Raw genomic sequence first — 15,481 nt, 5'->3', positions numbered from 1 at the left:
GCTAAAGGGATCAGGGGGTATGGAGAGAAGGCAGGTACAGGATACTGAGTTGGATGATCAGCCATGATCATATTGAATGGCGGTGCAGGCTCGAAGGGCCGAATGGCCTACTCCTGCTCCTAATTTCTATGTTTCTATGAATTTAGTGCTGTTTCGGGTCAAGACCCTTCTTCAGACTGAACTCCACTTGGATCCGATCTACCTCGTCACCGAGGGACCTTGTTAAATGCTTTACTGATGTACATGTAGACAACATTGGCAGTCCACCTTTTATCAATCAACTTTGCCATATAAACAAACAACATGTCCTGCACAAAGCCATGCTGGCTATCCCTAATAAGATGCGTAGATCCTATCCTCAAACAAATCTCTCCAATAATTTCCATACCGTTGATTTAAGCCTCATCAATCTACAATTTCCTGGCTTGTCCCTCTTGTCCTTAACCAAAGGAATAACATTTGCAGGCAACATGAAAATAGACAGAATCCTAGATAGTGATGAAGGCTGTCAGAAGAAACAGCAGGATATTGACAAGTTGGAAATATAGGCAGAGAAATAGCAGATGAAGCTTAATCCGGGCAAGTGTGAGGTTTTGTACTTTGGGAGATCAGATCTAGTGGCACGGTGGCGCAGCGGTAGAGTTGCTGCCCTACAGTGCCGGAGAACTGGGTTCGATGCTGATTACGGGTGCTGTCTGTACTGAGGTTGTACGTTCTCGCCGTGACTCTGCGGGTTTTCTCCAGGTGCCCTGGTTTCCTCCCACACTCCAAAGATATACAGGTCTGTAGGTTGATTGGCTTTGGTAAAATTATAAATTGACCCAAGTGTGTAGGATAATGCTGGTGTATGTGGATAGCTTGTCAGTGCTGACTCGGTGAGCCAAAGGACTTTATCTCTAAACTAAACTAAACTAAATGCATGAAGAAATGTTACAGTAAATTTCAGGGTCATTAGGAGAATTGATGTAGAGAAGAATCTTGAGTCCATAGGTCCCAGATGTGAGCAACACAAATATAGAGAGTGGCAGAGAAGGTCGATGGTGTAATTGCCTTCACCGGTCGAGGCATTGAGTATAAAAGTTGGGAAGTCATGTTGCAGCTGTACAAAACTTTGGTCAGACCACATGTGAAATATTGTGTGTAGTTCTGATCACTACATTACAGGAAGAATCTGGAGGCTTTGGAAGGATTGCAGAAGATACTCACCAGGATGTTGCCTGGAGTAGAGAATTTATCCCGTGGACTCCGAAATCATCTTATATGAAAAATTCATGCATTCTTTCTTGAGTTATTAATCAAATGTTCACAAATCTGAAATAACTTTGAATCTAGACGTAATGGTCTCGCTGATAATGTCACAATGGGTCTGCTGAGTGTGGCCTGCGCTGTGTTTCACTCGCTGCGAGTGGCGTCTTCCCCCCCCTCCCCCCCGACTCGCAGTCCTTAGGTTGCCGCTCGCCGTCCGCCACGCTCGCCGAGTTCAAGTCTTCCCTTTCCCTCTCTCTGCCCTTCCCATTCTCTCCCTTCCCTCACCCCCCTCCCCCCCCCACTCTCTCTCCCTGCCCCCATCCTCCTCCCCCCCCTCTCTCTCCCTCTCTCTCTCTCTCCCCCTCTCTCCCACTCGCGCTCTCCCCCCCCCCCCACCCCCCCCCTCTCTCTCTCTCTCTCTCTCTCTCTCTCTCTCTCTCTCTCCCTATCCCTCTCTCCCTCTCTCCCTCTCTCCCTCTCTCCCTCTCTCCCTCTCTCCCTCTCTCCCTCTCTCCCTCTCTCCCTCTCTCCCTCTCTCCCTCTCTCTCTCTCTCCTTCTCTCCCTCTCTCCCTCCCTCCCTCTCTCTCCCCCTCTCTCTCCCTCTCTCTCTCCCCCTCTCTCTCTCTCTCTCTCTGCCCCCCTCTGTCTCTGCCCCCCCTCCCCCTGTCTCTGCCCCCCCTCCCTCTGTCTCTCTGCTCTCTCTCTCTCTCTCTACGTTTCAATGAGGCTCCCCCTCATTCTTCTAAACTCCAGCGAGTACAGGCCCAGTACCGAAAAACGCTCATCATAGGTTATCCTACTCATTCCTGGGATCATTCTTGTAAACCTCCTCTGGACCATCTCTAGAGCCGCCCATCCTTCCTCAGATATGGCGCCCAAAATGGCTCACAATATTCCAAATGCGGTCTTACCAGTGCCTTATAAAGCCTCAACATTACATCATTTTTGTATTCAAGCCCTTTTGAAATAAATGCAAGCACTGAGTTTGCTTTCTTTATTATAGATTTGACTTGCAGATTAATTTTTTGGGAATCCTGCACCAACAGTCCCAAGTCCCTTTGCACCTCCGATTTCTGGATTCTGTCCAATTTAGAAAATAGCCTACACCTTTATTCCTACTACCAAAGTGCATGACTTCACACTTTGCTACACTATATTCCATCTGCTGCTTCACTGCTCACTCTACCAACCTGTCCTTCTGCAGAGTCCCTGCCATCTCTACACTACCTGCCCTTCCACCTACTTCAGTATCATCCGCAAACTTGGCCACAAAGCCTTCAATCCCCTCGTCCAAATCATTCATATACAACGTGAAGAGTAGCGGCCCCAGCACAGATCCCATTGTGGAACTCCACTAGTCACTGGCAGCCAACAAGGAAAAAGCCCGCTTTATTGCCACTCTTTGTCTTCTGCAATCCAGCCAACCTGCTAGCCATGCAAGTATTTGCCCTTTGATACCGTGGGCTCTCACCTTCCTTAACAGAGTCACGTGTGGCACTTTATCAAACCTGTCCTACCCATGTACTTGTATAACTTTTTCTTAAACGTTGTGATAATCCCAGCCTCAACTACCTCCTCTGGCTGCTTGTAACATACACCCACCAACCTCTGTGTGAAAAAGTTACCCCTCAGATTCCTATTAAATCTTTTCCCCTTCACCTTAAACCTATGTCCTCTGGTGCTTGATTCACCTACTTCGGGCAAGAGACTCCGGGCAAGAGACTCTGGTCAAGAGACTTATTTTAATGTTGGGTGCCTGCTACACATAGCCAGGTGAGTGTGAAATAGCAACATATGAGAGACATTCAGGCACCTGAACAGATGGGGAATTAAGCGATATAGACCATGTGCAGGCAGTTTAAATTGGCACCATGGTTGACACAGAGCTAGTAACTGCCCATGGGCCAAAGGGCCAGTTCCGGTGCTGTACTATTTTACGTTCTAAGACTAGAACTTCCCTGGACCAAGAGAAATCCTAGGCAACAATAGATTGACAAGAAACGTTACTGTGTGCACATTGGTTTCTGGCCTTCCTATTAAACAAGAACAACTCTTGATCAGTAGCAGCTCATTGGCAGCAAAACACTCTGATGCACTCTGGGGTTTTTGAAGGTACCTTTGTAAATATAGATTTTATCTTGCATGCATTTTGTAAATATACTCTTTGCAATCAATTTCATTTTTATTTCTATATTAATACTATATTAATATATAGGTTTGATTTTCCTGTAATTGAGTGTGACTGTTCACTAAAGTTTAATAAATGAGCATGTTAGTTTGTTTCCAGTCCAATGCAGCCAACGTTGGTGTTCAGAAGCTCTCTGATGATTGCAGTCAGCACCTCATCAAGCTCATCCTGTGACTCACTTTGTGGAGCAAAGTGTCTCTTGATCCTTAGGATCTTGCTTACTTTTATCTCTTTCCTGCTTTTGAATACGATACGATATAACTTTTTTTCATCCCAGAGGGAAATTGATCTGCCAAAGGTCATAAAACACAAGATACATGAAACATGAAATTAAAGTGATGAGTGGAAAGGATTGGGGAGTGGAAAGGATTGGAGGGGGGAGAGGGGAGTCAGTCTACCCCACGACCAAAAGGGGAGGAGTTGTACAGTTTGATAGCCACAGGAAGAAGGATTTCCTGTGGCGTTCTGTACTGCATCTTGGTGGAATCAGTCTGTTACTGAAGGTACTCCTCAGGTTGACCAGTGTGTCATGGAGGGGGTTAGCTGTATTATCCAAGATGCTCCATAGTTTGAGGAGCATCCTCCCCTCCAAGACCATCTCCCATGAGTATTCCAAGGACGTTAGTTGCTATTCAGCGTCTTCCTTCCCCCACCTCACCCAGAAGTTCAGTCTGTCCATGTGCCATGAGTTATGGTGTGTCAACTTGCTGTTTGGTTGCGTAATCTGGCTATGTTAACGCGCACACTCCATATTGTTTCACATTTCTCAGCAAGCAGGTAATCAGATGACACCCTGAGCTGGAGGGAATGTTATCACTTCAGTTTTGGGCACCAAAGTAGTATCTAGGCTTATATTATAAATCTTGTGTCTGGCACCTTAAGGTATGCATGATATGTTACAGCAATGGGAGGACTTACTTACAGAAGCAATTTTCTTTTCCATTCCTGTAATTTCTAAACAATATTAAAATTTAATAAAATCTACAATAATTTTGAAAAATATCCTAGTTTTTTTGATTTTGTAAGTAGGCATAGGGATACCGGTTTCCAGGTGTGAAACTGAAAGCAAAGGTCACAGGCATTGAACAACTTCTGACTCCAACCAGTTTGTTTAGCTGGGCACCATTTATAAATCTTTGACATCATGTGATTGTCCATTCCTTTGAGAAACACGGGCACTCCACAGCCCAGCATGTCGTGATGCCTACTCCATCCTCAACAGCAAAATCAAGCAAAATAGAAACTTACTATCGTGTTGAGTGAGTGACCTTTTGGCTGCTTCATGGTGCATCTTGCTCTCAAAGCAATTTTCCAGCCTGATGAGTTTGAACTGAAGCTGTTGGCACAGCAGATATTTTATGTTCAGGCTGAATGTTACATATATGGCTGTAAACCTGCAAACCTATATATGGGCCTTTAGTTTGTTGTAGCCTTTTATTTATGCGGCAGTTCATCGAGGTTCATGCCTTTCACAGCTAGTTTCTGTTTTTGCAGCAGTGCTTCTGTTTCTTGGATTAATAAGGTTACATATTGGTATGTCCATGTACAGAGTATGGCTGGTGGGCATGAAATAGAATTTTTAAATTCAGTGGGTATATACTCGTATGCGAGGGCATTTTGAGATCAATAAGGAGATGGTGTTAACTTGAAGAGGGTTAAGGTGAATATATTACCGGGGCGTGATGGGGATGTATGCCAGTTTATTGAGAGAGGCAAGAGAGGAGGTTGCTGGGACTATGATACAGACGCCTTTCAGTTTAGTTTAGCGATACAGCGCGGAAACAGGCCCTTCGGCCCACCGATTCCGCACCGACCAACGATCCCCTCACATTAACACTACCCTACACACACTAGGGACAATTCTACATTTACACCAAGACAATGAACCTACAAACCTGTATGTCTTTGGAGTGTGGAAGGAAACCGAAGATCTTGGAGAAAGCCTATGCTAGTCACTGGAAGAACGTACAAAGTCCGTACAAACAGTACCCATAGTCAGGATCGAACCTGGGTCCCTGGCGCTGTAAGGCAGTAGCTCTACCACATGCTATTTGCATCCCATTGTATCCTCTCTAGACACAGGCAAGGTGCTGGAGGGCTGGAGAGTCGCCAATGTTGATAATTTGTGTAAGTAGACTAATAAGAATAACCTAGGAAATTATAAACTGGTGAACATCACATCACTGGTAGTGAAGCTCTTGGAGAAGATTGTTAGATATAGGATTAACTTGCATTTGGAACAGTCTGGGCTAATTAGAGACAGTCAGTATGGCTTTCTCTGGTGGGTTCATGGGAATACCATCACCAGCAGGTTCCCCTCCGTCATGCACCATCTTGACATAAAATTATCTCATCGGGCCCTTTGTAGTTACTGATCTTAATGCTGGAACTGCAAGCTCAAAAGTACTGTAGGAGTATCCTTGCCAGAAACATTATAACCGTTCAAGAAAAAGCTCACCAACAAGGCAAAAACAATGAATACTGGCCCACACCAACATTCTCTGTTAGTGATGACAAAATATGAGGTTTAGAATTTTTAATATTAATTTTAGGTATCAATTCCAGGATTTATTAACTACCACTAATTGCCCTAAAGAAGGCCCCAGCATTGCTCTGGTGCATGGTGGCTGCAAGGAGACATTGCTTTAAAGTGAGAGGAAAAGAGGTTGAGGAGAGGAATTGTGAGGAGTTCCACATGAGAGTGGTTGGAATCGGACACACTGAGGAGGCAGACGTTCCCACAGGAAGCATCCAGTATTCACTTGTTTTGCAAATTCACCGATGCTAAATGGAACTAGTATAGATATAGGCCTGTACCACTTAGGCGACTTTTTAGGCGAGTGCAGGAGAGTGCTCGCCACATGGTCGCCACATGTTCGCTGGTGGTCTCTGGTGAGTCTCCTTCATGGTCGCGAGGAGTTCCCGCATTCTGGGAACTAGTCGCGGCCTCAGTATGGTCGGTGCAAATTTTTCAACATGTTGAAAATTTTTCTGCAACCAAAAATTGGTCGCCATGGAGAAAATTGATACTTTTGTAGTCGTAAGAGCAGTTATAGTGGGATCGCCATGTAGTTATACATAGTTGAGGTAGTCGTAAGTAGTTTTAGTTAATCTCCTTTGCTGACCGGTCATTTTCATTGGCTCATTGGGGGAAAAAAAACGTAAGCACGAGTTTTCAGAACCAAGGAGAACCGCCCGGTAATGTTAAATGCCCGCCGAACTTCACAGCTGTGTATCTCTGGCTTATTAAAAGTTGTCTGGCTTCTTAAAAGTGTCTCCACTCCTTCTCCCCCCCCCCCCCCCCCCCTTCTCCGCACCTCCTCCCTTCTCCCCTTCCCCCCCTCCCCCGTCTTTTAAAGGACTTACCGTACACTGTGCTAACCGTCTTAACCTTCCTGTTCATCGCGGTGTGTGCCTGTATCACCTTGGCTTTGCACCGTGTGAATTTCAGACAGTGCTCCCCCGCTTTCTCTGGCCCCCGCCTTTGCGATGTGTGCGCGTGCGTGTGTGTGTGCGTGCGTGTGTGTGTGCGTGTGTTCCTCTCTGACAGTTGCCGTTCCAGTTCCCGTTTTTTCAGGCGAGTGCTGCGAACTTGACAGTCGTCTGCAGTCCGCCAAAAAATCGCCTGTGGGACAGGCCCTATAAGTACACTAGTCAGCATAAAATGGTGGGCCAAAGGGCCTGATGTTTTGCTATTCAATTCCATAGCCTATGATTTATTAGTTGGAAGCAGAATCAGCCAGGGGCAAGTTAGTTGCAAAGGAGGGAAAATACTCCAAAGGTGTTTCATCCACAATGAATTATACTGCTGACATAATGGTGGGTGTCGTATTGCTTGAACACATGTCCCGCTGTTTGAACCTCACCGGTTGTGCATACAGTGAGGGAAGAAGGATTCATCATCACAGGTTGCATCCTGCAGCTTCAGCACTTGCTTGCAGCTGCAGAGCAGGAGGAACGGGAAAACGCATCAGAGTACCCTGAGCTAAACTGCAGCCTGTATCACCGAGGAAGATAAGAGCAAAGGTTGCATGAGTAGACCACCTTCTGCAGGTCCCCATCCACGTTCCACACAATTCTGATTTGGTCCTTCAACCTCACTGATGCAACATCCTGGAACTGATTGTCCTACAGTACTTGCAGCAGTAGAAGCATCTTCTCATGGGCCGTTGGGGGTGGGTAATAAATGCCAGAAATGCTTGTCCTGAAAATATATAAATAACTAGACCAAGTGCAGACCCGTTGGGTCTGTTCCCCCAACGTGCGGTTGTGGGGGGGGGATGCGGCATGGAGCGTCACACACACTCACTATCCCCCCCCCCCCGCACTCACGTTAATTACCCCCCTTGATATTATATTAATATTATTAATTTGCTCCTTTTACCCCATAACCACCCTATCTACTGATGCATAGCCTCCAACTTGCAGTCACATCTAGAGAGGGGAATGGGGGGGGGGGGGGGGGGGGGGGGGGAGAGCAGAGGAGAGGAGAGGGGGGGGATGGGGAGAGAAGAGAGGTGGGGAGAGAGAGCCAAATGAAGAGAGACGGGGGGGAGAGAGAGAGAAAGAGAGAGGGATAGGGAGAGAGAGAAGTGGCGAGAGAGAGGAGGGGAGAGAGAGAGAGAGTGCCTTTTTACTTCAACCCAAACCCCCCAAACAACCATTTGCAGGCAGTGCTTTTTTACTTCAAACTAACCATATTTTCATTTTCAAACCACATTAAGGGTACTTACTCACAGTTGTGTAGACATTTGTTCAGTCATTCAGGGCTCAGAGTGCCATCCAGCTTGCAGAGACTGATTGAGGCACACCACTTCCTGGTTTTATAGTCCCTCCCCCTCCCTCCAGCAGGGACAGCAGAGAGAATGGTGATTTTTAAAAAAACTTTAATTTCTCTCTGATTTTTCATCGATGGGAAAAATACTCTGGTCCAGGAAGGCAGACGTGGGCTCTGATCGAGGTGACCAAAAATGACGGCCGTAGGTGGCGGCGTTCTCTCGGAAATCGCAGCACAGTGGGCCAAAAGCGGTCAAGATCAGACTTTTAGTAATATAGATAAGACAGCTCCATGGGGTTCCTCATCTAGGACCTCTGGACTGAACTCTTGTAAGACCTCACCTTCTGGACCTGGCACCTGGACAGTCCTTTTCCCCCAGTCTGGCTGCAGTTCACTTGTGTCCAGTGATGCGCCATATCCTGCCTGTGAAATAATTGTCAAGAGTCTGAGCTGGTGGCGGCAAGCATCAGACTGAGTCAAATTTCATCTTTGCTCTCCTGCTGTTCAATGACTAATTGGTCAGGCGAGAGGTTCTTGGCATCTGCAAATAGAAGGCACCCGATCAGCTTTAATTGCAGGAAGCGTGGAAGAGAAATAAAACCTACTGCAGCTTTTAAATCAAGAGAGATTGTGGATGATGGGGGTCAGTGTTATAAAAATAAACCATCACATTTAATAGTTGTTTCACCACCAGCATACAGGAATACTTTGATGGCTGCTTCTATAATGGCCAATGCTCTCCCCTCCAGGCAGCAAACTCACCATTTATGCAGCAGCTTATTCTGCAAGAGAGGTGGGAGCGTGTTTGCGAGTGTCAGTGTGTGTTTGATCAGCAGAGGTTGTGTGGAACTTGTGAGTGGTGGATGTGAGCTTTGAATCGTCAACGTGTGCAGATGAGCAAACAAATGATAGATACAAGCTCTGGTTGGTAGGGAATGCTGCCACATACAATGCCGCTGCAATGTACCATGCATTGTACCAGGCTATTGGTGCACCAGTTTGGAGATTGGTGCACCAGTTTGCACCAGTATGGACTTTTCCCATGTGTGTAGGGTCACTACATTGCAGGCACCATCACATCCATGTATCAATGCGTGCTCTTTGTGTTGAATTCATTCAAAATCTCATTCCACAACCCCTCTTCCCTGCTGCTTAACCTTCTTTTCGAAGGGCTACATGGACTCCTATAGATATAACACCTCCCTCCTATCTTCCAACAGTTTGGTCAGGGGTTTCAAGAGATGACTTACTCGTAGCCATAAGGGTGGCTTCAGGTAATGCAAGCTGATCAGATGTTGGATAATAGTGATGTGATCTCATAGCGACGTGATCCAAGATCAGCAACAGTGGGTGATGTTAGCGCCATCAAATGCTAAAAGCATGAGGTTGGAGCAGTGATTTTGTGTGTACCATCACAAAATGAAATGAACAAAGGTGAATTGTTTATCTGTGGCTTTTACTCTTGTTGCCTTTGTGATGGGAATTTGAGTTGATTTTCAACACAAATTCAAATTTAACTGGCCGGTAGGAGAAAGGACTGGATTGGAAGATCAGCTGACAAAGGTTTACATATTATAAGGTCATAAGTGATAGGAGCAGAATTAGGCCATTCGGCCCATCAAGTCTACTCCGCCATTCAATCATGGCTGATCTATCTCTCCCTCCTAACCGCATTCTGCTGCCTTCTCCCCATAGTTCATGACACCCATACTAATCAAGAATCATATTAAGAACCACTGCTCGTCAACAAGGACAAGGAAGGACGCATGCAGGAGATGAAAAGAGATTCAGACTCCTGAAGTTACAGTTTGTGTACTAGATCTGTTAATGAAACTAGGCTTTAGTTGAAGCTAGTATGGCTGAGCAACAGAAAATATGGTGGAACATGTTAGGAAGTAGAAATATTGTCCAAGACTCTGAGACTCCAAAACTGAAGCGTTTTGAGATTTAGCATTGGTTAGCTGGGGCAACTTGGCTGCATGTCCATGGGCTCAGTCGGGTACAATAATAAAATTGCCAGTTGCGGCACTAGGTTTCAGGTATGTAGCATGAGGGTTACTGCATTATGCAATGGAAACTTCTGGCTGAATGAAAACCCAATCTCAGTCTAGTCATCAGCTAGCTCAGCAATGGACATGGTATTGAGAATGAAGACTGAAATATAAAGTTAGGTTTAATTGGTGTATTTTGGGAAATTTACCTCATGTTTTCAGCCAGAAATGCTCAGGGAATATCGGTGGCAAATAGCTTTTTAGATATGGGTGAAGAAGGCACTGAAGATCTAAATTAAGTAACATGAATAAGGCCACGTTGGAGAGAGGTTAGCCAATCACAAAAAACTAAAAGTAAAGTTATTTTATTCGGAACTAAATAACAAATTTCAATTTGATAAGAACATCGGTAAATGGGTGAACATTTTTGAAATGATCCTCAAAAAGCTGGATAAAGGTTTAAAAATGTCATCAATTATTGTGCTATAAAGTATGCCGAACCCTGCACTACAGAACAAAACTTGGAGTCCACAGGGCAGAAGTGATCCCTTCCTTTTAGCATGCTTCCAAGCTTCAGGCTAACTACGTCAGGCATCTCACAGCACCACAGATATTCCACCATTGTCGTATCTACTATATTCTCCAGTAAGGATAAGCAAACACGCATCAGCATCTTTGCTCCGCCTCAGCCCTGGGGCCCTGGTTACACTCAGACACACATTCCATCCCATTATCGCCGAGATTGCCAAGTGTGGAGCGAAAATAATTCAACGATATACTCAAGCAATCTTAAAGAGTTGCAAGGTAGACAAAAATGCTGGAGAAGCTCAGCGGGTGAGGCAGCATCCATGGAGAGAAGGAAATAGGCAATGTTTCGGGTCAAAACACTTCCTCAGACTTCCTCAAAGAGTTGCAACATGTCCACCGACTCCTGGTAAACCCAGTCAAAATGGAGAAGTGATGGGATGCTATGAGAACCTCAAAACGATACGTCAGGAATGCACACTTGTCAGGCATACCCTGGCCCTTCTGTGGAAGATGGGGTTTCCACAATGGCCTCAGCAACCACCACCCAGCACATCGAATTGAAGCAAATAATCATCAATCTTAACAGATTGGTGAGGAAGAAGAATCTTCTTAATACATTCCATTATCCTAAAATGTATTCCACCCTGGAGTGTTGATTAGTAAAGCTAACAGTTCCAAAGACAAAAATGCCAGAAGATCAAGGTATCATTCGGGTCTTCAATATATTCTGTTCAATGTTGATGGAACCAATTATCAGATATATACCATTGGTTCATGGAACCCCTAGATAAATAGTGAAAGGCTTGGATGGAGTGGATGTGAAAAGGATGTCTACACTAGTGGGAGGTCATAACCTCAGAATTAAAGCACGTTCCTTTTGGAAGGAGATTACAAGCAATTTCTGTAGTCAGAGGGTGGTTAGTCAGTGGATTTTTTTGCCACAGGAAGGTCAGTCAATGGATATGTTTAAGGCAGTGATAGATATTCTCGATTAGTACGGGTGTCAGGGGCTATGGGGAGATGGCTGGAGAATGGGGTTAGGAAGAAGAGATAGATCAGCCATGAATGAATTGCAGAGTAGACTTGATGGGCCAACTGGTCTAATTCTGCTCCTATCACATGACCTTATGAGAAAAACTTTTTTTATCAATGTCTTTCTTGTGTTCAGCTCCATAATTTCCACAGCAACATTGCTAACTTGCTTCCTCGGTGCAGTGCGAGTTTGGGAGTTACTGATTTCACAGTATCATGAGTAGCAATCAGCATGTCATCTGTTTTAACCATAATAAACTGTTTAGCGCTAAATGGGTGCATCTATCTTCTATATCTTCTATCTTCTATACATAACTAAAACTCTGATCTTGTGCTCTTCCAGTTTTGCGTTTTTTTCTATTGCTCACCTTGCTCACCATTCTCCTGTGCTACAAGGGCAACATGTTTTGTTCCGATCAATGGCATATTTTAAAAGTTATTAAGGTTTAAAAATCTTAAAAACCGCACATGCGCAGATTGGTCTCCTCTCTGGTCAGTCGCCAGGACTGATTGGCCGGGTCTGCTGCCAGTCACGGGCGGCGCCCGCCTCGACCTGCCAAGAGAATTTGGATCTGAAGGAGCGGACTGAGCATCACTAACGCTCCGCCGGCTTCAGCTGCATCTGCGGGTGCCTCAGTGGTGCCGAGCCTCAGGCTCCGTCAGCCGCTTCGTCCAACCCAGGCTTCTACCCGCGAGGTCCCGGCCGGGATTTTACACGGTGATCCAGGAGGCATCGAGACCGCGGCGGTGAGGCCTCATGACAGTGTGGCCACGGTGGCACTGGGGCCTCACGGTGATGGAGCCGCGGCAGCAGTGGGGCTTCACGGTGGCAGTGGGACATTGCTGAACTTCAAAATCCGTGGAGAAATCGATCTCTTCCTCTTTTTTCAATTTTTTCCTGTCTGATGTGTGGTGGGGGAGGAGGGGGAATAGAGGGAGAGGGGGGGGAGTGGGGGAGGTGAGGATAGTGGGGGGGGGTAGGGGGGGAGTGAGGAGTTAGGGGATATAGGGATAGGAGGAGGGTGGGGAGAGGAGTTATGGAAGGAGGGTAGGGAGTGACTAAGGGTAGGGGAAAGGAGAGGGAGAGAGAGGTGAGTGATGGATTGAGGGAGGGGAAGAGGAGGAGGGGAAGAGGAGAAGGGAAAGAAGAGAGAAGGGGAGGGAGTGCTAGGGGATGAGGTGAAATGAGCTGAGCTTGCGCAGTTGGGGGCTATGCGTGAGTGGTGGAATATTGCGTTGGGGGAACAGGTTGCGTTGGGGGAACGGGTGAGTGGTGGAATATTGCGTTGGGAGAGCAGACCCAATGGGTCTGCACTTAGTCTAGTCCATCATAAATCACACACAAAGTTTGATCTACCATTTTATTTTTGTTCAACTTTTTAATTGCACATTGACGCATTAGCTATCTTTCTCAAGTGCTTGTAGAGAGAAATATCAGTTTTACATTTATCGAACTAATGTATACAAGCATTCTGCCCAGCTGTCTGGAAAGATTGCTATTTAATGGTTTCTGTATTTTCATTGATATTCTTTAGATTTTTTTAAACACAAAGTGAGGTTATTCAAGCAAGGAAATGTACCCTGTTTCGAATGTACAGTAGATTTTAGTAGCAGTTTTCACAATGTAAGAGTTTGTCTTTTCGAATGGGCAAGAATTAAATATTTTTCTGTGCCCTTCATATTGGCAGTACACAATCATAAATTCAGCTTCGTTTTCATTGCCTTTCCTTCGCTTGCAGAAAAATCCAATCTGATATTTGTTTTTTCTGTCTTTAGGTGCAGAGTGAGCAAGAAACAAAAGCAGAACACTCGTCACCCAAGGTGAAGTAGACACAATATTAGCTTCTGCCTTTTAAGCAGAAGTTCCATGAATGCAATATTTATTCCTTTTGTTATAGCAGCTTCTTGAGGGTTAAATATGTATCTTGTTTTGTGCAAATAAATTGGTATTTGTACTTAGTACATACATTTTTGTTTCGTTTTCTCTGTAAGTATTATAGATGCTCCCAATTTGGTTCCATGACTGTTACTAATTTTCTGCTACAATGCATTCATGGATCTGCAAATCTTGATAATATTCACCTGCTTTGTTCTCCTTTCTGACTGGATCACCAAAGATATTTACTTTAACTTCTTCTGTGTCCAATACATACCAAGCACCTTCCACTCTGCTCTTGTTTGACAATGTGTAGTCTGTGGCTATTTTAGGCAAAGTATAATTGGCCAAGGCAGCATTGGTCACATTATGTTTTTACATTTTATGTCAGCTATGGAGCACTTTAAATGTGATCTAAACCAAAATATGCATCATAACAATCGCAGAAAGTACCCAGAAATATGTAGCACAGTAGTGAGCTTGTAACTTGCACATTCACAGTTCTTGCATTCAATTCAAGAAAATTGAATGATTTAAATGAGAGAATTGGGATCTATTGAATGAGTAGACATCACATGAAGAATATTGCATTTGCCTTGACTTGGTAATATGAGAATTACCTATTAGAACAAATATTAAAGGTGATGTTGACAATTTCCTGTGAAGAAACTAGGTAGTGTACAAAGGGTTTGTGATTACATTCACTCGAATACATTGATGAGAGGAAATTAATCTGAGACGGCACGGTGGCACAGCGTTGAGTTGCTTACAGCGCTTGAGACCTGGGTTCGATCCAGACTGCGGGTGTTGTCTGTACGGAGTTTGTACATTCTCCCCGTGACCGTGTGGGTTTAATCCGAGGTCTTTAGTTTAAATTAAACTAAACTAAAGACTGCAGATATACATTTTTGATAGAGAGGCCCCAGAATTATGAACTGTGATCCTGCTAGCTAGCCTGAGGTTTGTGGTTATTCTTCAAAGACATCAACAATTCTCGTGTCTGTTTCATAGAAATTTTCTCTTTGGTCAAAAATTGTTAAAGCTGTAATTCCCATGGGAGATATGCTAAGCACAGAAATTAAAAATAGAAAATACTGACAACACCACAGGTCAGACAGTTTTCAGTAGCAGAGAAGGTTGGGGAGGGATGGTAGGAACAAAGGAGAATATTTTTGATGGAGTGAGACTGCATTACTGTAGCAGTTAAGTAGCAGTTTAAAATGAGATTACATTTCTTTGTCTGTGCCTGTGGTAAATACTCAGCAGGCCAGACTACCTATATATAATATCTATCTATCTATATTACTAAAAGTAAGATCTTGACCACTTCCTGTTTTTCTGTTTCATGATTTTTGAAAAAACGCTGCCACTTACGGCTGTGATTTTTGCCCATCTTACTCAGAGTCCCCCTCCGCTGCGCAGGACAAGAGGATTTTTCCCATCAATGAAAATTAAAAGAGTTATTAATGTTTTAAAAATGTTGACCTTCTCTCTGCTGCCCCTGCTGGTGGGAGGGGGGAGGGACTATAAAACCAAGAAGTGTTGTGCCTCACTCAGTCTCTGCAAGATGGAGGAAGCGAGAGGGTCACAACTCTCTGAGCTGTGAATAACACTTAACACGTGTCTACTCAAGTGTCAGTGCCCTTAATGTGGTTTGAAAATGAAAACGTGGTTGCTTTGAAATGCTGCACTGCAAATGGTTGTTGGTGGTGGTAACGGCTTTGAAATGCTGCACTGCAAATGGTTGTTGTTGGTGGTAACTGCTTTGAAATGCTGCACCGCAAATGGTTGTTGGTGGTGGTAACTGCTTTGAAATGCTGCACCGCAAATGGTTGATGGT

General features: G+C 44.8%; 1 protein-coding gene across 1 annotated transcript in view; it reads left to right on the top strand.

Moving 5' to 3' along the window:
• Positions 1-13,595, top strand: part of ccdc85a (coiled-coil domain containing 85A) — a 213,699-nt gene extending 200,104 nt beyond the window's left edge. Inside the window, exon 3 of the mRNA XM_033026362.1 lies at positions 13,542-13,595. Coding sequence (XP_032882253.1) covers positions 13,542-13,595 — 54 coding nt within the window. The remainder of the gene's footprint in view (positions 1-13,541) is intronic.
• The last annotated feature ends 1,886 nt before the right edge of the window (positions 13,596-15,481 follow it).

This window comes from Amblyraja radiata, chromosome 8, assembly GCF_010909765.2.
Source record: "Amblyraja radiata isolate CabotCenter1 chromosome 8, sAmbRad1.1.pri, whole genome shotgun sequence".
Classification (NCBI taxonomy): domain Eukaryota; kingdom Metazoa; phylum Chordata; class Chondrichthyes; order Rajiformes; family Rajidae; genus Amblyraja; species Amblyraja radiata.
The sequence above is the reverse complement of the archived record's forward strand: the minus strand, read 5'-3'. Positions and strand labels throughout refer to the sequence as shown.